The sequence below is a fragment of the Chanos chanos genome, chromosome 10, assembly GCF_902362185.1.
Source record: "Chanos chanos chromosome 10, fChaCha1.1, whole genome shotgun sequence".
In the NCBI taxonomy this organism is placed as follows: Eukaryota; Metazoa; Chordata; class Actinopteri; order Gonorynchiformes; family Chanidae; genus Chanos; species Chanos chanos.
This window is the reverse complement of record NC_044504.1, coordinates 30,481,904-30,506,620: the sequence shown is the minus strand read 5'-3', so window position 1 is coordinate 30,506,620 and position 24,717 is coordinate 30,481,904. Positions and strand designations below refer to the sequence as shown.

General features: G+C 41.1%; 4 protein-coding genes across 4 annotated transcripts; 1 reads left to right on the top strand and 3 right to left on the bottom strand.

Moving 5' to 3' along the window:
• Positions 1–3,050: 3,050 nt before the first annotated feature.
• mab21l3 (mab-21-like 3) lies at positions 3,051–6,878 on the bottom strand. The gene is made up of 7 exons (XM_030787567.1): positions 6,831–6,878; positions 6,388–6,528; positions 6,210–6,281; positions 5,657–5,948; positions 4,452–4,633; positions 3,712–3,906; positions 3,051–3,284 (listed from the first exon to the last, which is right to left on the bottom strand). The coding sequence occupies exons 1-7, from the start codon at positions 6,876–6,878 to the stop codon at positions 3,051–3,053; spliced, it is 1,164 nt and encodes a 387-aa protein (XP_030643427.1).
• Positions 6,879–8,422: 1,544 nt separating this feature from the next.
• On the top strand, positions 8,423–10,367 carry dnajc28 (DnaJ (Hsp40) homolog, subfamily C, member 28). Its single transcript, XM_030787062.1, has 2 exons — positions 8,423–8,473; positions 9,145–10,367. Exon 2 carries the CDS (start codon positions 9,177–9,179, stop codon positions 10,308–10,310), a length of 1,134 nt encoding a protein of 377 aa, XP_030642922.1. The 5' UTR covers positions 8,423–8,473; positions 9,145–9,176; the 3' UTR covers positions 10,311–10,367.
• Positions 10,368–12,745: 2,378 nt separating this feature from the next.
• Positions 12,746–13,189, bottom strand: LOC115823510 (potassium voltage-gated channel subfamily E member 1-like). Its single transcript, XM_030787566.1, has one exon. The coding sequence runs from the start codon at positions 13,187–13,189 to the stop codon at positions 12,746–12,748; it is 444 nt and encodes a 147-aa protein (XP_030643426.1).
• Positions 13,190–15,558: 2,369 nt separating this feature from the next.
• rcan1a (regulator of calcineurin 1a) lies at positions 15,559–24,194 on the bottom strand. Its single transcript, XM_030786720.1, has 5 exons — positions 24,135–24,194; positions 23,775–23,919; positions 16,628–16,801; positions 16,191–16,350; positions 15,559–15,879 (listed from the first exon to the last, which is right to left on the bottom strand). The coding sequence occupies exons 2-5, from the start codon at positions 23,892–23,894 to the stop codon at positions 15,704–15,706; spliced, it is 630 nt and encodes a 209-aa protein (XP_030642580.1). The 5' UTR covers positions 23,895–23,919; positions 24,135–24,194; the 3' UTR covers positions 15,559–15,703.
• Positions 24,195–24,717: the final 523 nt, after the last annotated feature.

Genomic DNA, 24,717 nt, shown 5'->3' with positions numbered 1-24,717 from the left:
TTTTTGTATCGCATAAACAGAGATTGGAAGATTCGGGCTGTCTCCCGTCCCGAAAAGGAAACAGCAAAATTTCATTGCCCACATCTCTGACTCCAAAACAGGCAGGCTGGAGAGAGCAAAGAAATACAATGGATCAGATTCATCTATATTACCAGACCCCAGGCTCAAAATAACAAACCAGGCAAACGAAAGGTCAGGGAAAGATAAAACTGCCGCCTCACGTTGCATGACAGTTCACTCAGAGAATCCTCCAGTGATGTTTTATAAGTGCTGACTGACAGGTATTGAATTATTTGACAAATTCTTCATTTCAGCTTAGCCTCAATCTGGAAACTGTGTTACCTGAATTCTGATTTATCACTATTCTTTTTGTTGTTGTTGTTGTTGTTGTTGTTGTTGTTTTAGAAGCAGAAGAAATACAAAAACACAAAGGAGGAGAGACTTCTTGTTATTGCACAATATTTCATAAAGATTGTGTTTGTGGTTATTGGACAGATATATCAGGTTTTTATTGTCTGGTTGTTCCTCTGCGGGTCAATAATTCATGTTTGGATTGTGCCAAGATTTTCTCCCTCAGACAGGACGTCTCACGGTGAAACAATCACAAGGACACACAAGCGTTGCTACACTTTGTGTGTGCGAAATGCTACATATTCTAGATAGACACAAGTCCAAACCAAATTTACCACCACTGAGTCATAGTTGTATTGGTCCTAGAGCACTAATTGTGAGACATTTTGGAAATCTGTTAAGAGGCCATACTAATATGAAGTTTGATGATGATGATGATGATGATGATGATGATGATGATGATAATGATGATGAAGGTGATTATCAGTACTGATATTGTGCTTTCACACATTGCAGTTCTAACATGCCCAAACAAGCATAAGCACATAAATCTGGAGTTAAGCTGTATAGTCTTCTGTTTTAAGTAGCGTTCCCTATGGGGTGTTTTTAAGACACTGATGTAGTAAGTGACACTAAATAAATCAAATGCGATAAGATGAGAAGAGTGAACCATAAGTGGGACTCAGTTATAGAGATTCATTGCACTATAACCTGGCAACATGCCCTCTAAAGCTCAGATTTCATATATGGTGCAGGCAAATATGAACTTTTCACACTATACCATTTAGAAACTTCATTTTAAATTAGAGGCCATCAGTGATTCAACTCATTATATATCCAGAATCTAAATAAACAATTTTGTATTACAACAGTGTTCTAAGGCATTACATCTGTAGTTACACATTCAGTTTAGTGCAGGGATATTTTTCTGTAAAACCTTTCAAGCGGAAGGCATGTTGCCATCCAATCTTTTTTGATATTCTAATCAGAAATACAGGGAACATCATAATGCACACAGAATAGACAGGGTCATTTAACAGGCTGAACACACAGAAGAAACTAAACACAATGACCATGAACTGAGTTGACAAGACTTTGGAATTAAACTCTTAGTGCTAGACTGCAAAAGCCCAGGTACTAACAATACAGAGTAGATTTTGCAAAGGACCAAGTGACAGATGGGTATTTAAAAGCAAGGAACTACGGAGGCAATGACCAGAGAACAAGTGTAAACACTGACTGAATAATTGAGTGAAGGCTGAATTGAGCAGTAATCAGTAAGCCAGTGAGGCTGCACATTGGTAGAAAGCATTGGAGGAAGGGGGAGACAGAGGCGTGACATACATTTACAAGTTTCTGTGCGAGCTCTTCAGTCAGCTAGGTGTCTCATGGATGGATCTAAATAAACTGAGTACAAATGTATGCTTAAAATGTTTTTGTTTGTTTATTTGTTTGTCTGTTTTTTCCCCTTTATTTTATCCTCACACTTGGGATGTGATGCATTTTGTCCTTTTGACTTTTCCCGGTCTTAAGGTCTAAAGACCTGGGTGCAATTGTAAGCCATTTTTCTTTCTGGAATTAGTTTTGTGTTCTAAATACAGACGCACACACACACACACACAGACACACACACAAACAAAAACAAAATGGACCGACTGATAGATTAGATCTAAACAGGTTTCTGTGTAGGCACTGTAAGCGAGTCAGCAGTCTGTACTACTGTGGTGAAGTGAGTCTCATTCTATTTTTTCCACTGACTCATCTGCTATTTTTAACAGCCTATTCAGATATTAGAATGAGAGTGAATCAACATGCCTTTTTTTTTTTTTTTACAGAAATCTTTAGAAATTTCTAACAAAGAATGACTCTTTGCTCTGAGCCCTTTTGAGACGTGTTCATGAGTTTAGCTGAATCCTGAATGCTCTGGTGACAGTGACCTCTGCTGGGTACAATGATTCTAACATTGGCTGCAACAGCTTCAGTGGGTAAATTCAAACAGCACATTGTGAATCTGAATCAAGTATAAACGTTAGAAACATTTTTATTTCATATACACATATTTCATATCTGGAATTCATATGGGAAAAAAACTATTCTTATACTGACTGTTTATTTAACATACTGAAATACTCTTCCAAAACACACTGCTAAATAAATTCTCCACGTCTTTACGTAAGAGGGTAAATGTGTAGTTTGCGTGGCCCAAGCATACCTCAGCTTACTCACAGTTCTTATCTTGAAAACTAAGATTCTTTGAGACTGTTGGTGGGAAGAAGGACTGCTTAACAACAGAATATCAAGTGTTACAATGCTGGTGTATGAATACATTTTAATAAATATATTAAATTTAAAATTTTTGATCACACATTGACTAGATCATATTGACTAATGGCTCAACCAAGTGCCTTTGTGTGTGTGTGTGTTTGTGCGTGTGTGTGTGTGTTTGTGTGTGCGTGTGTGAGACAGTGTAACAGGCATCTTATGTGCTTGTAAGCAGGATACACTCGTCTCCATGTATGCAGTATTTCAATGCTGACCAAAAACTTAGTGTTAAACTCTGGGTTTAAGTTCCTTCTTTTCATGTTCTATGGTATCTGTTTAATTTGACTGAATTAAAAACAACTATACTATCCAGCTCAAAGTCGGAGGCTGAGTGAACTGGACCACCCAAGGATTTATCTAACCACCAGAGGGCACTCTTAACGCACATAGGTGCCTGGGTTGTCCAGAAAATCAGCGATCTTCTTGGCCATGTCATCCAGCTCATTAGCATTGGTATATTTGAGAAGGTTGTAGGAGCGTACAAAATAGTGCCTAAGGTAGCGCTGGCTTGCACACTTATGCAGTTTCTTCACCAACCGTAGCACACACTCCTTTAGGTTCTTCCAGTCTTTGGACCTGGGATACTTCTCACATGTCCAGAACAGCAGTGTCTGGAGGAGAGATAGAAAGAGTATCATGGGATCAAACCCATGATGAAACGTCACATCAGAGAAAAGATTACAATTACTGACAGTCAAAAAAACCAAAAGATAAGGATAGGGGAATTTTAATGGATTTATTACACAAACATGAGCTTTTATGAGTATTTCCCGACAAATGTTAAAGACAAATACCGTGCATATTGAGAATATTTCCCAACAAATATTGTAGACCAGTTGGAAGGATGATCTTAAGAATATGCTGGAATAGTAGCAAATTGCTCACAGATTACATTCGTGCTGTACAGATGGCACTTTTCCTAATTTCAGCTGATTAACAAAAGTAGATGATTTCAGTTATCAACTGACTAACAGCTGTTAGTCATCAGGAAAGTAAATAAATGTATTAAGGACACTAAGAGAGCGATATGACCATTACCTGTAGGTGGTAAGCAGTAATCACAGGCTTGTTCCCAGGGCACCACACATCCTCCTTGAGCTGGCGAACCACACGGTAGCTCTTCCTTCGGCAACCACCGTCTTCATCAATACCCCCCAGAAGCACCTGCTCCGCCCGTGAGAAGGACAGCCGCCAGTGGTAATTGGATGAGGCCATGAGGTTATAGCCAAAGGACTTCCAATAGAGAGCAGAGCAGTTAATTCAATATGCTCATTACAACCAATGGAGATATGAAACTAACATATTTGCCAGTCTAATAAGGTTTTCTTTTCTCCTAAAACAAAAACACAGAAAAGGAGGTTATACATTAGGACACTCTGCAATAAACAATGATAGCTTAAATCAGCAGCAGAAATTTGAGGAAAGTGTATGCCTGAAAAATATTAACTAAAAATTCCAGAAAAGAACTCGACCTCCTAACCTAACTGAAATTTTTGAGTTTTGTTCATTACTAATTTGAAGCAATTTGTTGCCCCAAATTTTTCGAGCATTGTTAGCCTTTTGGGTTGACAGCATTAGAACTCAACATGCAATAAGTCGAAGAAAACTACAAAGGAAGGCAGCACGGACCATCAGCTTATCAAAAGCATACCACAAGACACATACTTATTAATATGACAGCTCCTCAGTATTTGGTGAGTGAATGTAAAAGATGTAAGATGAAGGTGGACTCCCCACACACAGAGAGACTCTAATCATTAACATCCCATACTCCTTACCTTAATACAGCGAATGCGCTCGGTGGAGGGCCATCTTTTCAGCAGGCGGGGCCAGCGGGCTTTTTTGGGCCAGCAGTTCATCAGCTCTACCGTCGGAACCAGTTCCACCTCCACCTGTGCCTCTGACGTCTCCACAGAAACACGCACCATTGTGCCCACTGACTCCAGCACAGTTGTCTTGCCTACCAGAGGAAGGAATGTTGACAGTTTCAATGAGAGAGACAAATGGAAGAGGATGTCTAATGTGTGTAAAGCATATGTCAATGAGGCTTACACATGATTCATGTACTTCTATTGCAGTGATTAGTCCTCCTTTGTGTCGGTGCAACAGACAGCAGTCTAGAGTCAGGCTCACCTTTAAAGGATGGGTTTTTTAAAGAGAGTTCCATTTTCAGGTGTGAGATATTTCTATCTACAACCTTACAGTTTTTGAAAGATATTAAATTTTATCATGTGAACTCAGCTGAAGAGCTACCAGAGGGTAAAGCTAACCATGGTATAGTTTTCATGTTTTGTACACTGGGATGAGTAGTGCATTGAAGTACTCTCTAACACTGGATCCTATCCAACAACAAGGCAGTTCTATATGTGGTCAATGTGTTTGTGTGTGTGGGTGGGTGGATGTGTGTGTGTGCACTGAATTGGGTCCCAAGGCCATTTCAGGAGGCTATGCTGGTTCTAAAAGCTTTTTTTCCAGTAGGTATTGGACCTTGATGACCCAGAGAGTATAGATTTTTTACATTTCCTGCATTACAATTTCAGCTATGCTACATGTCATACTTAAAATAACACTGTGGACTCCCATTGATCTAAATAAAAACAAAGGACACCAATAGGCTAAAACAAAGTGGCAAATGATTTAGCTCTGCATAAACACTGACTACTCACCGTCCCCTGTTATAAATATACCTTCACGCTCTTGTGGCAATAACATGTGTGGCAGAAGAATGTATGTTTGCCCACACTGTTGCATTTAAACACATTAAAAAACAGAGACAGAAGTCTAACTGAGACAAAAAATAGAGACAGATTTCTAGTCCAAAACAGGATTTGGTACATCAGCCTCTGTCTAGATTGCTTAGTTTATACAGCACACTAAATAAGCAGGCCTGTAATTACATGATGTGCACATGTTACTTGATTGAGGCATTGTTCTCTTCATCCTGTTTGATTGTTAAGGGCCGTATAAGCATCTGTCTCCTTACCTGTTAGCCCACAAGTTTTAATTGCTGCTTCCAGTAACTCCTTGAACAAACTGACAACTTTAGCAGGAACGATGTCACCCTCGATGGCTACTCGGGCATCGTGCCACTCCTGTCCAGGGCAGGTGAAACTCTCCAGCTCCAGCCACTGGTGGAGCTTTTCTGGCTCACGCACGGGGGAGAGCAGGCGGCTGCCGCTCAAGGTGTAGTAGCGCCACTGGTGTGTTCTCCGCTCCTTATAGCCCAGCAGCCCTCGCACGGGCACCGAGATGAGATAGAGAGTGGGCGTTAGGACCTGCAGTGGTTAGACTACATGTTAAGAGCAGGATCAATTAATCGGTCAATCAGTCAATCAATCAATTGCTTAGGCTTTTTCCTGGTTTTATATTCTGATCCTTAGCATGAAGTTGATTTGAGTGTCATTCTTTTCTGAATCATATTTCTTTAGAGACTCAGTCGGGGGGGGGGGGGGGGGGGGGTGGGTCGCAGAATTAAGGACAAACAGAAGGTCAATAACCTTTGAATTCTTGCTGTTTGTCTTTTTTTTTTTGCTTACCTGTATGGCAGGGTTGAATGTACATCTTCCCCTGAGCAGAGCAGTCCATTTAGATATTAAAGCTGGCTGATCCTGGACAAAAATACACAAACAAATAACAGCTGAAGTGAAACTTGAAAGAATTTTTAAAAATCAAGAGGGAAATAGTAACTTAGACAATTACACATGGTACTGTTACTTTGAGGCTGTCACTGTGAACTCCAGAGTTGGCAATAGACTGGAAGCGGGAGTCTTTAGAGCTGACCTCAGCTGTCAGGTCCTTTATAATCTTCTGCACATCCTCTACTGTTTTAGAGACCTGTCGGTGCCTGAGATCCACCTAGTCAGAAAACAGAACTGTTACCTTAAAACTGAAGCTGCAGTTTTCAGAATATTCCAATCACACAGCAATCAACTAACTCCAACCCCCTGAAAATGCTAACTTTCAAACATTTTCTTATTTTGTAGTTTTCTTTATGCATCAGGGTAACCAGTTAACCTAACGTCTTTTGCCTAAAGAAGCAACAGAGTCAACAAAGTATACATACTCAATTTGTTGGTTGAGAACGTTATAAAAGAAAAGAAGACATTTATCATTTAGCATCTCTTAGAATTGGCAGTTGAAGGCAATGCAGCTCTAACCTGATTTTGCAGAAAGTGGTCCAAGCCCTCATCAGTGAAGTCTGACATCCTACAGCATTCAGGAAGAACTGGTCCCTTCTGTATCTCTCTCTCTCTCTTAAAAGTGCAGCTTTGCTGTTTTTAGCCACAATATGTTGCGTTTTTCTGAGAATCTGGGTTATGCTTTTCTTTTGTGTCCTGTTCCAATCTGACATTGGATGAACTGTGAAAAGCATTTGCCAGAGAGCCATTGATTTCACCATATTGATTTTACACGCTAAAAAGCTCCCATGATCCTTTTGGTAATTAAACACACCAACTGCTTACTCACATGATTCATTTCCACTAACCAAACATTTAGGCATGTTGTATGTGTACATTGGTCCTTTTTTTTAAACAAATTAATTTTGTTTTAAACGCTTTCAAAGCAGACGTGTAGCACTAATCTATATTTTAAAAATACTTATGGGTTTTAATTTTATGTGAATTGTTAACATCACTGAAATATAAATTGTTTTGTTTGTACCTGATGAACACATTTGGTTCTACATGCACAGGCCCGAGGATACGCAGAGGACCATGAAGAGCGCACAGAAGTCATAAACCATAGCATTAAATCCTCAGTGGCGCGACCCCGTTACAAACCGGTAGTACTTTAGTTAGATCTGTTGACCAAATAAGTATTGTGTTGTGTCGATGCTAAACAGAGGAGACATCCCCATTAACAAGTGTTCAATCAATAACCGACAGTGTTTGTACTGTTTTACCCTTACTTACGAATGGCATGGGAAAAGACGTCAAGCTATTAAGATATCTACAATCTAAAAAGAGTACACGCGCAACGAAATAAATCAATCTTCAGTTCTGATTATTTCATCACATGTTCAGAACAGACACTTTTTTCAAGTATTTCCTAAAATACGTGAAATGAATCATTTAAATTTCAGATGCTTAGTAATACTGTGTCTAAGTCTTTCGACCAAATGTCACCCTGGATGAGCAGGCTCCTTAGCAGTTTTAAGTCCCCTATCAAGGACTCAAGGTTTAAATGCCGAAATAAGCGCCAGTGTTTCAACTGAAATGTTAAGTGTAATCAAATTATTTGTCTCTCATCTCTTCAGCTTTGCCACGTCATTTTATTTTGTAAATGTCAAGACATAAAATTGCGCATTTAAATCTCAGATCGGTGTGTTACTCATAATGCTCATCATAAGAAATCGTGACACATTCAAAATGTGAAGGTTTCGAGAGAAGAAAATTAATTACGTCACATAAAGTCAATTTTGAACTCTCAACAGATCTCCCTGAGATGCCTTGTACTCTGCCCAAGGAGACAGCGGTACAGCGAGGGTGGTATTTTGTCGGCCCCTGGGGGGCAGTCTGTTGCAAAATATGCACACTGCGCTTTCGTATAAAGGTCATTACAATCAAGTAACTCACTCTAATTGCATTTACTGGTATATATCGCAATGCTGGAAGACAGTAACGGCACATATAGAATCTCAACTCTTAAGCCTTTCGCCTTGAAACTTTCGTTTAAAATCCAGGGGAAGACAACTCCATCTACCGGCATGCATTGCGCTGTCTCTATATAACAACAAATGTCGGTCTGCATGAGGAAATTTGTCATGCTTCGTGTAAGGACAGCTTGACCCGTCCTGCAGGTAAAGAAATGCGTTAACGAACAGGGTTAGTGAGATTCGAAGACATCTGTTGCATTTAATATCTTTTAATGCAGTTTATTCATTTTTTTCGAACACATACGTTGGCTGGCTAAGCTAGCCCACCGACCCCTGCGTTACTCTGGCACTGTATTTTAAATACACTATAACTTCACATTTTATATTCAGTCAAAATGAACACCGTCTGTTTTATCGGGATATTTGTCGAAAGACGTCCTGTCACCCGCCATGGTACTGGACGAGTGTCTGATTTCATTGTAAAAGCCAACGTAGTGCATGATTATAAGTAGGTTAAACCCAGAAAAACTGGGTCACTTACTGGATCAATTAGTCTTTGTTACATACCAGCAATTTACACTGGTTACCCAAAAGTTGTCTACGAGTTACCAGACAATCATCGAGGCTTTTTTTTTTAAGCCTTGCCATTCTTTTTTTAGTTCACGTGATCCTATTGCCTGCACAATAGTTATGATCATTTCAGTTCCTTTCACGAACATTTGAGTAAATAAAGCAACATACGCAGCTTTGCAATAAGAAGTGGCCTGGAATATACACTTAAATTGGAATTAGGCATATATGAAGTGTTGTCAGTCGAATGATTACTTAATACTGCTCTGCCAACATCTGAGTTGTGTCATGGTTGTTTTATATAGCAGGTGTGTGGCCCACTGTGGAGTCAGGCGCAATGAGCTGTTCTGCTTTGCTTTTTCTGGGCCGCGGGGACCTACAGAGAGTGCTGTTCCCGCTTTGCTGCTCCCACTCACTCCGCACTCTAAGTTCTGGCCCCCGCATTAGCAGCAGTCTCAGAGAAAGCTACCGCCTACTACAGCTGCCTGAGGATGGGAGCAGTAGCCAAGCTGAGGTAAAAGAGGCCTACCTGCACATGGCTAAACTGTATCACCCTGACTCTGGAGCTCCAACAGCTGATGCACAGCTCTTCTCTTGCATAGAGGAGGCTTATAGGGCTGTTCTGGCCCACCTGGCCAGACAGAAGTCTGCTTCTCAGTATACCCAGGCACAAGAAGAAGATGAGGAGGAAGACAAGCTTAAAAGTCATGCCCCTCAGCACAGGCACTACCTCAGCTTTGAAGGGGTGGGGTCCGGCACGCCCAGTCAGCGCGAACGCCAGTACCGGCAGTTCCGCATAGATCGAGCAACGGATCAGGTCCTGGAATACCGACGCAAAGAGATGGAAAAGGCAGCAGCAGAAGAGGGAGCCATGGTGGTCCGAGATGCACGATTACGCAGCAAGCAGATCAAGATCACACAGGCGGTGGAGCGGCTGGTCGAAGACCTCATTCAGGAGTCCATGGCTCGTGGAGACTTCCGGAACCTGAGCGGCACCGGCAAGCCGCTCCGAAAGTTTGACCACAATCCCTACACCGACCCCATGACGCACAACCTCAACCGTATCCTCATTGACAACGGCTATAAGCCTGAGTGGATTGTGGCACAGAAAGATATCAGAGAGACGATTGGAAAAATGCGGGCAGAATTGCTGGAGGTCAGGGCCAGACTGGGTGACCCTCTGAAACACTCTGAACACGTCCAGTGGAACGAGCACTGCAGTGCCTTTGCCACAGAACTGGTTAAACTGAACAAAAAAGTGGACGATTTCAACTTGATTGTCCCTCTGCTCAGTCGACAAATGGTTCACTTTAGCTTGAAAAGGGAGCTAGAACGAGTCCTGAAAGCTGACCAGGAAAAGAGACAGGAGAGAAGGAGAGAGAGGGAACAGAGAGAGGAGAGAGAAAAAGCAGCGGCACCTCAACATACCAAACAGGGACTCATAGCATGGATGCAGAATCTGCTTAAATGAATGAGCATTTAATAGAGTGATAATCCATTTAATCACTGTATGTGTTCATAACACCAGTTTGAGATCAGTTACTAATTACTGTATGAGTGTGGGCTATAAGACTGAGAATGACTTGGCAGTTATAGTGATGTACTGCTACTGTTAGCTAGCTAATGTGTTATGATGGGAACATTGTTAGGAAAATAAATTTATTCACTTCTTTTATGGAACTGTTTGGGAACAAATGATTCCTTTTGGCCTGCAGCCTGTCTCTGACACTTCAAAAGGCACATTTAGGTGAGTGTCATAAATAGATGTCATTTAAGTTAACATAACTTGTATACATATGTAATAGATACATATACACAACTCACATATAAGACATAGGTAAATATATATTTTGTATGCCCCCCACTACATGTTTGACATGCTCTTACCTCATTTTAATTTAAGGTAAGGTAAGGAAAACTGAGACTTCAGGTGATTGTAAATGATCACACAACATGTACACAGGAAATTTTGCCTCCACAGTCCAGCTGCTGTGTTTTACACAGCTTTCGGGAGCATATTTTATTTTTTACTTTTAAAAATCGGTAGTTCTCTGCTTTACAGATTTATTCTCCTTTTGCTGTTAGAAGCACAGATTTAGAGCTATCCACCAGCTCTCTCTGAATACCTCTCTTCTTCCTCCCCTCTAAAATATATGTGGTGTTTTGATAGGTTCAGGGCTGTAGTACCGAAGTCCGGACTCGAGACGTTTTTTTATTGTCTCGGACTCGTTGGTATTTGCACTCGAACTTGTCTCGGTCTCGGCCACTGGTCTAGCCAAACATCCTAGTTGGTCTCGATCGAGTCCAGCTGCCTTTAAAAAATGTGTTGTTTTACCTCTTTCAAAACAAAATCACTGATTACGCCAGCATATTCAGAAAACGGGCATTGGTTTAATGAATTCGAAATACATCTGGAACAGGCACTGACATTTGCCGCATAGTAGGCTAACAAATCCTCCCAAAACTCATCTGCTGCACCCATACTTATCATTCTCATAGAAGCTTTACTGCGTCTTTAGCATCACACAAAAATTATAAACAGGTAAGTAAATGGTCTCGAAGAGGATTCTTTTTTTCTGTCTTGGTCTCGACTCTGTACAGTGGCCAGAAATTTATTTTCGGACCGGCCTTGGCAAAATTGAGCGGGCACGACTTTCATTCACGGTCCATCACTAGCCTACACATTCTTTATAACCTACTGCTGAACTGAATGGCAAGCAAGACACTCCGTGTCGCAACTGTAGCGTAGGCTACTTAGTAACCAAGGCAGTCCAATCCTCCGTTTTGTTTACATTGAAACGGAATACTGCTGCATTTTCATTCATCAAGCACACTTTAACTAGAAGTACCGTAAAACGCATGACGTATCACAATAAACGCACAATATAATGCTGTCACTACACCAGTAGGGTTTCCAGCCAACTATTTAATGCAAATTAACGCTTAAACTTCGCATCAATTTTTTTAAGTAGCATACGAAATTCACTGGAAAGAGGTGATTCGCATAGGGTAAAATGATGCTGGTTGATGGAAACGGGTTTAGCCGCATCAACAAGGGGTTTATTCCGATTTTATCACGTACTTCTATTAAAGTTGCCCTAGACAAGTTTTAAACCCACAGCTGTTCACAGCTCCTCCCGCGATGAGGAGAGTGTACATTTTTAATCCGCATGACATAGTTGATGGAAACGCGCACAGACATTTCCTTAGCCGAATTGTCATGAATGCGCTTAAAACATGCGAATGTGTTGGATGGAGAACTAGTTGCTGTTTCCCGTTGAAGGTTCCATCGCTGGAACTATAAAGTAGAAACCAAACTTGTTAATTCTCTAATACAGATGTCAGTCAAACCCATCAAGCATTATAAAAAATAAAAAATTAGAACACATTTTCTTTGTTTCAGGAGCGTTTGTGATGATATTTTAACTATATTATCAATTGATTTAACAATCAATAACGTATTAATTTTTAGTATTAAATAATTCCATCCTAACTCGGGGGCCTATGGATGTTTTGGGCGGGCCTAGGTCTTGACTTGGACTCGAACCTCTTTGGACTCGGTCTTGACTAGTCCTTGTCTTGGACTCGACAAAGGTGGTCTTGACTACAGCTCTGTATAGGTTTCCTCAATAAGATTATGATTACTTTTAGAGGGCAGATTCTGTTACTCAAATACACATGTTGCAATTCAAAAACAATGCTCAAATGCCACGGGAATGCAATTTTATTGTTTAATTTTGAAGATTACATATTTACATTTACTGTTACTCTACATTCATTTTCTGTACTCTGAAACTTTTAACATTGATTTTATTCAAATGTATTAGACAAAATGTTATTGAAATAATTAATCACATGACTGATTGGACTTAAATGATTCAATTTGTTTCACTTCACTTAAAACAATCACTCATGCCTATTATCCTTTGTCAAGTCCTTGTTTACACCACTACACCCTGGAAGATCCTCCAGAACGGCAGGGTTGCTGATGATGGTGGGTTCTTTCCTGACACTTTTTAGTGCTTGGGTGATGACTGCAGATGGTGTGAGGACTTTGGCCCAGTCTCGGGCTATGTACTGGTGGTACGGATCCCGTGAGTTCTCCAGCTTCTTAGAGCGGATGTAGCTGAACATGATTCCAAAAGTAAAGAAACTGAACAGTCCCACCATGAGCAGAATGTAAATAATGCCCTGCCATTGATCTCTCTCTTGATCTTGATTCAAAGGCAGCGGTAGCTGAAGAGCAGCGGGACTAACAGGCAATGCTGGAGATATCCATGTTCCATTCGTGTAGTACTGTAGCCAGGAGACTAGCAGCGTATGCAAGTCCGTGCTGTTCTGCAGAAACATTTTGTTCTCTGTGGATGTTGAGTGATCAGCTGTATTGGAAGTGTGGACATTAATGAAAAAAAGTGGACAACACCTGCGGCGCTATTGCCTCTATCTCCTTGACGTCTCACCCACCTACAGTTATGATTGTTTGAATTATAAAAGTCTTTCAGACTGTCTAACATAGGTTTTACGTCATCCTGCATCCAGTCCTCATTCAGGTAAAGATTAAATTGAGTGCTTGTGTTAAGATTGAGGTTCAATGTCACAGAAAATATAAATAGCCTACCTTGTAATCCACAAGTGTATGTGAAGGCTTTTGATCAGAAGGCTAGAACAAACCCCGGACAAGGGTACGCGGTGCCCCGTAGTTTGCTTTGCTTTTGTGAGTTTTCTCTGAGATGATCAGGACACTACTCACTGGAACTGTGGTACCACCCCTCTACTCAGCTCTGTCACTCTTACACACACACACACACATACACACGCTCACTTCCACACAATAATCACCGTTGTCCTACCCATCAGGATATCAACAGGTTTAATGAGTCTAAAAAAGTCAAGGTCACCAGTGTCTGCAGAGTGAAGTTTATAATCTGATCCTTAACGGTCATGCCATCATTGGTTACACCATGAACTCGTGATGATCTGAGCACCTGATGGTACTAAAGAGTGATCAGCACTTTACTAACATCAATTAAAAATCACAATGGTAAAAAATTAAGCCTCATGCAATCTGAGGGAGTCTTAGATCACCGTGTAAGAGTATAGTCTTTATTTATCAGAAACCCTGCTCTGGTATTTTCAGCTTAAAATACAAACGTGTACATTCTGACAGAAATATAACACTAGATATTGTACCCTAAAAAAAATTAAGAACTGGACTTATTATTAAAATTTAAAAGGTTTAGATCTGGAGGTGCAGACAGATAGAAGTTATCAGATAGTCTTATGTGTACAGACTAATCTTAACTTCTCCTCTTTGACCTTGCCTTTGAATTAATCCACTGACGATTAGGAACAATGCTAAGTATTGAGACGGGCCTTGGTATTAAAATGCCAGAGGACCGGAGACGTGTGGGTTCTGTTGCAAGTCATAGGCACGATTCACCTTGAAAAGACCTCAACATGCGTCACCATTTCATTTTACCAGCAAGCGGCGAGCTGAGTCATTCTTTGACTCTGCAGCCGCGAATAAAAATCTCACTTGTATGGTACACTGTGTGAAATTCACAGCACTCTGAATTAAAACTAGTACTAAATAAAGTACTGCCAGAAAGAGAATAAAAAAATGCAAATCCACACCAACAACTACACACCACAGTTGTTTGGAAAACTGTTTTATTGAGTTAGGTTATGGCAGTTTATGAATGTTATGACCATCACCTGCTCACAACCAAATCAGCAATATTCTTTTTTTTTTTTCTTTTTCAAAACCAAGCAAATGTAAAAGAAAAAGTGATAAGACATAAAATGAAATAACTACACATATGCGCACACATATACAAAAAGGGCATTGGATGGACACAGTTTTGTCCATAGTCACTGTATCTGACAACACAGAAAATGGGTTGTGTCTGTATAGGGGTGATAGTAAGCATTCCTCCAGAGATAACAGCATCTGTACAACAGTGTTGTGGTCATGACTGAGCCAAGACAGGTTTTTTTTTTTTTTTTTCCATTGACCGAAGACACAAAACTGCTCAAACAAAGACACATTCTGAACAAACTCAAATAAATATAACTACTTCTTCCATTGAATAGATTTAAACGACAGAGAAGGAGGCCTGGTGCATAGAGCCATCCTCAAGCTATCAGTGCCCTGGCCTTAAGCCTTGCTGTGGGGCACAGTGATGCTGTAATTCAGTAACAAAACTACAGTGCTAAACAGCCAACAAAGGACTTCGCTCAGTGAAACAATCCACATGGTCTATATAATGGTGCTAACAAAACAATATAAAATGTTCATTTTAGTAGTGATCCTGACTCTTTTCTGTGTCAAATGGTGATCAACTACCCCGAGAGAGAGAGTTTTTTTTATTAGTATTACAACCGATGCTAACATTACAGAGGATGATTGAGCATAAGATGGGATCTATTTCATTCGGTCATGAGCAGGAGAGAATCAAATAAACAAACAAATAAACAAACAAACACAGCATTGCGTAGTGTAAAGATTATACATTTTCCACACCTGTTCAGTGGGATATAACATGCTCCCAAAATAGAAAAAGTAATTAATTAATCCAAAACAAGAGAGTCGTCTTTCCAACAGTCATCAATGAAAGTACAACTGAAGCCCCTAGACCCTCCAGCTTGACGCATGCAATGAACCCCCCCCCCACCCCCCACCCCCCCACTGTGAAATGGTGAGATGTATGTCTCTTTTCTCCACAGGGCTGGGCTTTGATTCTGGGCTCCCCCTAATGGTTAGAAGGACCAACTGCATGCCATGGTAGGTGTCCCCCTACTAGGGGGGGGGTCCTGTGGTGTTAAAACAACAAGATTGGCACAATGGAGATTTGGTTGCCTGGCTCACTGCATAACAGCAGTGCTGTAGTCAGGTCGGCGTGTCTGGATAATTTTGGGACGAGGACGTCGGACTCCCTCCATCTCTTCCTCTGTCTCAGAGCTGTCCTGGCTGCTCTCACACACGTGAACTACTACACTCGGGGTAGTGGGTGTTCCAGTGTGAAGCTCATACTTTTCACCTGGAATCAGAGAAAAGTTCACTTAGGAGTCACTTTTGAAAGAAATTTTATTCAGAGGAGAAAAGCAAAAGCACAAAGAGATATTCATGAGTTCAATGCCACGCTCTTTGTTGTGATTCAAGAGACACCATAATACAATTCCGTACAAAAGCCATCTTGAATCACTCTGACACTATTTGAATAAGACTTCAGCAATGAAACAAGATTCAAGCACGAGTCAGCATAGACCGTCTGAGGTTAGAAATCACAAAATGAGTCTGCTCTGAATCAGTAGGAGCAAGATCCTATCGGAAGTTGAGTCTTATTCATACCTGGTCCGAGTTTGGCAATGGCACAGAGAAGATCATAATTAATGACTGGCGTGGCATCCTGAGCCTGTTCCCAGCCCACAGGCGGCGACGGAGGAGGGGACAACAGAAACTGCTTTTCTGGTTTAGGAGGTTCCAGATGTGAACTTCCTATATGAACAGACTAGAGAATGCAAGGTAAGTAACAGAGAGAGAGAGACAAAGAGAGAGAGAGTGTGAGAGAGAGAGGGAGAGAGAGAGAGAAAGAGATGGGGAAAGGAAAAAAAAATATCACTCAAGTGGCAGTAAAATTGTATTACTCAGTAAGTAACATAAGCTGTCTGGTATACAGAGATTGTCACTCTCAGACCAGAATAATACAGGTGTAACCAGAACTAAAGCAGAAAACACCACTGCTCTGTCTTCAAAATACTTGAGAGAAGACAAGCCGAAACACACACCTGAGCAAAATACAAACGAACTTCTTTGCCGTTAAAGTAGGTCTTGTGGAGTTTCGCTCTTGCCTCGGCAGCCGCCAGCGCGTCGCTAAAGTTGATCCTCACGCGCCGGAAACTTTTGAAGAACTGGAAGGTGACATTACTGTCAAAGGAGCGAAAGAGCTCCTCAAAGCGAGCCTGAGGGAAAGAAGAAAAGGATTCGTTCAGTGTCTCCAGAATGGCTTTAAATGCTGCTTACAGACCTGAGGACTAGAACCATTTCAATGAACAATATGTGTCCACAGACAAAGGCAAGACAATGTTCCTTTATTAGAGCATGTTGACGCATGATAGGCTGATCTAGCACAAAACCTAAAAATGCCTATAAAAAGTTCACTGCAAGAAACAGGTTTCCAGGGCAACAGGAAGGTTCAGTATGATCTGTAGGAACACAGATGGATATGACAGAGACAAAAAGCCTTGTTGGAAGAAGGTCTCATGCTAGGCACAATGTAGAGTATGGATCTTATCCAGAGAACAGATACTGAGTCATCTTGCCTGTGTGTGTGTGTGTGTGTGTGTGTGTGTGTTGTATGTGTGCGTAAGCACTCGCGTCAGATTCAAAGCTCAAATTTGCCTCTCTGCTCCACTACCTCTTTTTCCTCTGGATTAATATGTCACTTCTTCTCCGGAGAAATTAACCAAGTACTTATCATTAATTGAGTCAGTTAGGTTATTTTCAGACATCTCATCTCATCCCCGCTGCAGAACTGAAAAAAGCCTCCACATATCACCGACACGGCTGCTCGCTCATTAACAAGACTGTCTGTACACACCATCAATAGCTTGGCAATGACAAGCCTTCGTTGCCTCCCTCCTCTGTCTACCTATTATGCACACTGACTATATCATTAACCCCACTTATTGGAACAGAGAAACAAATGTTTGCTCTCTCATAGATTTCACTGCATTGCTGGTACTTTGTCCACTGTTCTGAGTATCAACCCAAGACATCAAGCTAATGGAACTATAAAACACATAAGAGTGCAGGTAGCAGTGACAGTCCACCACCGTGCCTGTCTTAAAAAAAACAAAAAAAAAAAAAGCCCTGTGCCATTTTGTACAGTGACTACAAGTGCTAGTCACAAAGCAAAGCAAAGCAAAACAAAGAAAAATACAAAACAGACATTAGCCTGCATCTTAGACATTATTTCACGGTTATCTCTTAATGACATCATTTGTCAGACCTTTCCAGAATCTCATGCACAAGGTGCAGTGATGGGATTGTCTAGTCTTACCCTGGCTTCTGGTCTGTTAAACATATCAGGATCCTCTATTGAGGCAATAAGGCAGAACTGGTTGCATTTCATGGTCTTAAGGTGCATGATAGCTGTTCTTCGGCTAATCCTCCTGAGGATTTGAGAGGTGAGCGATCGCAAAGGGCAGGAGGGGTGGAAGGAGGGGGTCCGTTTTGCTTTCCCCAGCGTGAGTGCAAAGTGATGATGCCTGTCTCTGAAAAAAATGTCGTGTGCGTCTCCTGTCGGCTCCCTGTCGACAACCACTCCTTCCTTTTACAGCCTTGGTAGCGTATCTTCCTTTTTCTCTTGTCAGTCTTGGAACAATGCAAGCTTGAATGCTCAGCAGGTTACAACAGAACAACACTTTCAATAGAAAATGGATCAAAGCCAGAAAAAGAGACACATCAAACTTGCCACAGTCCAAGAAAACAAAGGCTACTGCTTCAATGGAAAAAAACCAAAAAGGACAGAATGTGAAGGCATGCTGTTAATTGTTCGAGGATTTTGCTAGAATCGGTTTCCTGCAGGTGCTGTGATAAGGCACTATCGCTCTGCGGCGTCAGAATCTTCCAGAAACCACTGCGCAATTGTACACAGCACCAACTGTCTTGTAGGCTTTACTTCAGCATACTGCTGTTCACTGAACCCTCAGCTATTTATATATGAGCCTCCTTCAGCTCCACGGCAACGGCAACAAGCTCAGCCCACAAGGGGAGGGTTTCAGGAACTAGAGCCAGCCCCCTTTTCCCTGCTTACTCTTAGACTGCCGTCTATGCTGACTAATCACACAGCCTTTCTTCCATGGAAAATATGTGGCATAGCTTTCCCTGCAGTCCAGACCCAGATCTGCTAACCACTGCTTCTCTCTAGCACATCATTTCTCGAGTCCTCAAGTCTTTCACACATCTCTACCGCGATTCCTCTCACTCCCTCTCTCTGTCTCTCTTCCATCCCCAGCCCCCCCCCCCCCCCCCTCCCTCCCTCCCTCCATGCATTGCAGAATGGAAAATCTAAATCAGCTGAGCTGTTCACAGAGGCAGCTGTGTTATCAAGAGCTCCCTGCAGCATACTTTCCATGGGTGTTAATTCCCTTCATCTCTCGCTGTCTGTCTCTCTCTGTCAATCTCTCCAGCTCGCTCCCCGCCGAACCTCAACAAGACCCCCCCCCCCCCCCCCCACCCGCAGGGTCAGTGGATTTGTCCCTTTATTAAAGTGCAGCTATTCTGTCCCTATCAGTTTAAATGGTATTCAGGTATCAGACGTCAGATTTATTTTTACACTGCATGACGTCTTTCTCTCCAAGTTCAGCCAGCACTGGAAAGACTGCACTTACATTCTCTCTCTCTCTCTCTCTCTCCCTCTCTCAGTCTGTCTCACTGTCTGTCTCTCCTGGCTATGGATGCCTCATTATGAAATAAGCTAGGCACAAATACCATCATAGTCCTTCAGATGAGCCTACAACAATGCCTGCCTATGCGTGTATGTACAATGCATGGATGCAGTGTGAAAATGAATAGAGTGTGACAATGCGTGTGTGTGTGTGTGTGTGTGGAGCACAGCTGAGTGTGCACATTGTTCCAGTGGAATCAGGTCTCTTTTGAGTGAGTGGAAAAAAGGAAATATGAAACCAAAATAAAGAAGGAGGGAAAGAATGCAGGGGTGGAAAATTTTGAGGTGTGAGAATGTTTTGTCAAGTGGCTGTGTTGTTTGTGATGTGGAGAGTTCTTACAGAAAACATAAACACAAATGTTCGGTGTTCAGCCAAAGCCGGAGCTCTGAGGCAAAATATGTGAGGCAAACAAAAACCACAAGGCCTGAAAATACAGCATGCTTAAATACACTACAGCTGAATGGAAAAAAAAAAAAAAGGACTGAGAGCACATTGACACAGAGTCCAACATAAACAATAAAACACACTTCGAAATACTTCCTCCTGAATTATGTTTTATTTGTGAACATCAACACGTTCAAAAATAGTAGCTGACTTAAGGCTCTAAAAACAGATGAAGAAGCAGGTACAGAAAACACGCGGGCAGAGACACATATCTGAATGCTTTCTCTGTTAAACAGTGTCCTGTAGAATAGTAACTTACAACACTGACATATTACGTGTTGTTCTATGACACATACTGATACTAAACACACAGAGAGAGAGAGAGAGAGAGAGAGAGAGAGGGGTTAAGATCAGGGCTTGATTCACAAAGGAATGAAGAGCATAGCCTAAACTCATTTCTGTGACATTTTTCTGTCAAGTTTTCATGTGGGAGAGAGAGAGAGAGAGAGAGAGAGAGAAAAAAAAACCCTAACAGGAAAATGCTTTCCACCGCACTAAAGCCAAGTTTCTCGGTGACTCACTGTATGTGCTGTATACGGCTCTCGCTGCTAGTCCTCTAGGCATTGTCGGTCTGATACTATAACGTGTTTTTTTAGATTCCTCTCTGACTCATGTAATAGCCAAAACTTCTATTTTCCGCTGAAATTACAGGTCCGTGTATTTTGAGTTTGAGAGACTATATTATATCGAAAGTCCTTTTAGACTGTCCACAGTACATAAAAACCACAGTGGAATCTTCCATCACAAGACCCTACCAGCTGACTCTGGCAAACAGAACCATCAAATATGAGCACTTTACAAGGTTGTCAGTGTCAAAACAACCGCAATGAATCACACTAAATGAGCAGAAGGTGAGACGTCACTGTCGTCCACGGGAAGAGGAACCTAGTTGTTCTTTGGTCCTTTCTATGGTTTGCATAACAGAAAATATGATGGAAATAGTGCTGACAAATGGTGACAAAGACATGATGGCCTTGCTTAGGCCTAAATATTTTAGATGGTGTGTGGAGCATCAGCAACCCAGATGTGGTTGTCGTTCCATCAATTCACATTTTGCCAGCCCTTAAAAAAAAAAATCTAGCTTGCCAGTATGAGTAAAACTCTTATGAAGAGGTTTCAGGCTTGGTAGTGTTGGCTTATCCAGAATCCAGTGAGGAAACAATGGAGAACACTTTCCAGAAATGATGATTCATTATTTATGGACATCCCATCTCAAGCTTTCATCAAAATATGGAATTTTCTTCCCTAAGTTTTGGCTTGTCCTCAATACTGTTTTTTAAAAGTTTATTTCTTCATCAACTTCATCAGGTCATTCTTTTTTTTTGTTTTTGTCTGTATGTAAAGGAGGCCAATTAAGGTAGAAAATGGATCTTTCATCTTTGGGTGCAACACTTTGAAATCATGATCTCATGCAACAAAAAGCAATGACCTGCTTTTCCTCAGCAGTTCACATCATCACACAGAAAATTCCAATCCAGTTATGGATCAGTAGGGGAAACATCACATGACCAGTGTTATTCCGTTAAAGAAAATTTCACGTTACACTCTTCTACACTGAAATGAATTGTTGAATCATAACCTCTGCTTAAAGTTTAAGGGTTCACTTCCATTTTACTTTTCCACCCACAAATGACAGAGTTTCACAGACCTCTTGACAGGTAAAATGTGTCACTAAAAACCAAAAAAAAAAAAAAAAAGTACCATAGCAACAAGAATTAGTTAGTTACTGCAAGTTTTAAGCAACATGGTCAGATATCTAGCTACATTTAGACTCATTCATCAATTCTGTCATTCATCAATTCTGTTTTCTGTCAGGTAAGCAACCAGAGAAAGCAACAAAAAGAGAAACTAAAGCTAGCGGTAAACAAGAGAGGAAGGGACACTGTCACAAAAGGACAGGGAGGGAGAGACAGTGAAGTGTTGAATCTTTTCCCAGTCTTACAATCCTATGCAAAGATCGTCCAGGATTTGGCTGCCTATCCATTTGGAACAAAACACAACTGAATGACACAAGACCTTTTTCACCCTTCCACACCTCTTAGCTAGACTCATTATTTCCAATTAGTTCAGAGTTTCTGGCCAAATGGAAGATTATACACACACCTGTGACCTCTTTGTTAACATGCACCACCTCTTTCATCCTCAGCAGGGCTGTATTACAGGCTACTACCACTGACCACCTGTCACACAATGCCCATAAGTTCAGTGGAAGAGGAAAAAATGTGTTATAATGGAAAACATTATGCATGGGCAGGTCATTGTGTTTTGTCATGCATGTAGGTTATAAAGGCTAGTGAGTAAGGTAAGGGATGGGTTCTAATAAAATGCATGAGTAATGAATACAAAATCAAATATGAAAAAATCTGACATTACTCATGTACTACAAAGGTAAGAGTGCATTCTTCAGTCAAACCAGCCGTCAACTATTTTCTTTCTTGCTTTTGTGTATTCGCTTGCGTATCACAATTACATCCTGAAGACACCACATAAGAGGTGCCTGAGCAGAAGTTATTCTTTTCTTTATTTGTTTTTCTCTCCCAAGAACACAGAACAGTCATATGTAGCCTTCACTCCTGTGGATCTTTATAGCTGATCCAGAGTGGTACCCAAAGTGAACCCTTTGTAGTAGAAGCCTGCGCCAAAGACATAAATGTGGCTGAGAAGAGAATCTTTAAGTATATTTACAAAGCTACCACTGGATATAAAAGTGCCAAATGTACCATTTGGCTGACAAATAAAGATGATTCATGCCCACTTATGCCCCCCCCCCCTCCAAAAAAAAAAAAGCTCAGTAACACTTGGAAAACACCTTTACTGATATCTTGGTACCACCATGAAGATGAGCTAAATCACGAGCGCCTGGACATGCATAAAGCAGTGTCTCTTAAACATATCACCTATCCCAAAAGCATGCCTTTTTATTTCCCCAAGGCATTTTTCCATTTCTCCAAGCGCATTAATCAACAGGGAAATGTGAACAAAAACTCTACTCTGTATACAAAGTGTGATTTTAATAAGTGTTTGTTTTACCATTGGAGTTCTCATGTGCTATAACTTATTTTTCTTGGTTAGTAGTTTCCGATAAGTACATTTTTCACTGGCTTTTTTTGGGGGGGGGGGGGGGGGGGGCAGAGAGTGTATTCTAATAACCTTCAGGGCAATCAATAACAAAAATAAACAAACGTCAGGACATATGCCTAACACAGCAAATCAAAATTCAGCAAGTCAGCAAGTGAAATTAAGACACACATAAGAACAGCCAAATATTCAAGTTCCAGCAATTCTAACAATCTGATTCTTGAAATATGATAAATGTATGATGGCCAACGCTCCAGTTCCTACAGTTTACTGACAAAACACTAAACAATGCAAACCGTCTTAAATATCTAAACTATTCCAGATGGTTTCAATGAGGGCATGTCTCCTACATCTTCCCAAGTTTCCTGCATTCCTGCTTTCTTCAGGGGAAAAAAAATAATCCACTGACAAAGCATTTCCAGCCACCATGGAATCATCTCCATGTGGTTTATATCACATGGCCTATAATTAGCTATAATGTAATAACATTGTGAATTTTAACAGCATATTAAGGTCGAAGCATACTCTAAATTAGTGAGCTACAGAGCTACTAACCAATACTACGCCCAGAGGTCATTTATGTTAGTTTCAGACTTAATCCTCCCATGAGAACACAGCTCACAGTAACAAGTGCAATATTTTCCAGGTCCCTTGACTGGACAGTCTGACCTCATAACAACTGCCTGCTGGACACTCAGATTCATTTTGTCTTGTCTAACGCACAGCTCATCGACGAACGGGTTATTGTTCCAACTAAATTAGAGTAATAGAACCTTCCTGAGACTATCATTTTATTTTCAAAGTACAAAAACCACACGTCCCCCTCAGATGTTGAGATAATAGTACGTGGTCATTTTGAGTTTGACGTTTGATTACCAAAACATTCAGAAATCAGATATTACATAGGGGATCCAACAATGTTTCTTTCGGCGATGCACAAACACTGAACACAGTTGCTTACTTTTGAAATGTGATCACTGAAGACATCTTCAGAAACTTTGTGTACGATTAAAGCGTCAGGCTCGGCAGCAAACTGAACAGCAACAGCAGTGTCTTCGTCAACTCGACCCAGCTGCTCCATGGTACAATTTGTATTGATTTATTTTCTGTAGACGTAGAAACAGAATAAATATTGCAAGTTCTCTGCTTAGAGGCAGCTGAATAAGCTTGCACAGGTCGCTAGCTAAGTATCGCACTTCGGTTTTCGATTTCGGAACTTTGAGTGACGTTAAATCATATTGCTTTCATCGATCATTTCATTAAGATAACTCCAGCTAAAAGCACAACACTTAGGCACTGCTTTCGCATATTTCTCACTTACCTTATTTGACGAAAAAGAACAGTTAATTATCGTAACGCTCATAGCACACGCTGGTTTTTGCCTCTCCCAAATGACAAAACCACACAGCTGAGATCTACTTCCTGTTTCCATTTACTGCTCTGCCTATCTACGCCCCTAGAGGGCGTTTAGGGCACGGAAGGAACCGTTTTCTTCTTCCCCTGTTCTTACTTTGACCAAGTACTTTCTTCAGGCCTCTACCTACGCCGAAGTGTTTTGACATTTGACTCGTGAGATTTTATACTAGTATAACATACTTAATGCTGCGGATAATTGACGGCAAGTAGTGCTAATAAATGGTTTTATCGACAAGGACGTGACATTAGCACTTTTTTCCGACCCAGATCGACAGGATCTTTGATGTGGGACGTCAGTGTAGTCCACTGTACTTATCGACCGATAGGGGGAGAAAACACAATTGTAAAGCCTGTAAAATATGAATACGGAGTATCCACTACTTTATCTGGCTTATCTGTAGGCAATAATGACAGATCCAGCCACATTAATTTGACATTGTACCTCTCTTCATAGTTAAGGCTCACAGACAACAAACCAAATAAATCAA

Bases quoted from the DNA above. Each gene is read 5' to 3' on its own strand.
- mab21l3 (XM_030787567.1), bottom strand. From the start codon at position 6,878: ATGTCAGACTTCACTGATGAGGGCTTGGACCACTTTCTGCAAAATCAG. The intron at 6,282-6,387 runs GTAACAGTACCA...ATTTTTGTCCAG, and splicing joins TTCACAGTGACAGCCTCAAA to GATCAGCCAGCTTTAATATC. The intron at 3,285-3,711 runs GTAATGGTCATA...TCTCTCCTCCAG, and splicing joins TTACTGCTTACCACCTACAG to ACACTGCTGTTCTGGACATG.
- rcan1a (XM_030786720.1), bottom strand. From the start codon at position 23,894: ATGGAGCAGCTGGGTCGAGTTGACGAAGACACTGCTGTTGCTGTTCAG. The intron at 16,802-23,774 runs GTAAGCAACTGT...TCTTTCCCTCAG, and splicing joins TCAGTGATCACATTTCAAAA to GCTCGCTTTGAGGAGCTCTT. The intron at 16,351-16,627 runs GTGTGTGTTTCG...TGCATTCTCTAG, and splicing joins TTCGTTTGTATTTTGCTCAG to TCTGTTCATATAGGAAGTTC.
- dnajc28 (XM_030787062.1), top strand. From the start codon at position 9,177: ATGAGCTGTTCTGCTTTGCTTTTTCTGGGCCGCGGGGACCTACAGAGA.
- LOC115823510 (XM_030787566.1), bottom strand. From the start codon at position 13,189: ATGTTTCTGCAGAACAGCACGGACTTGCATACGCTGCTAGTCTCCTGG.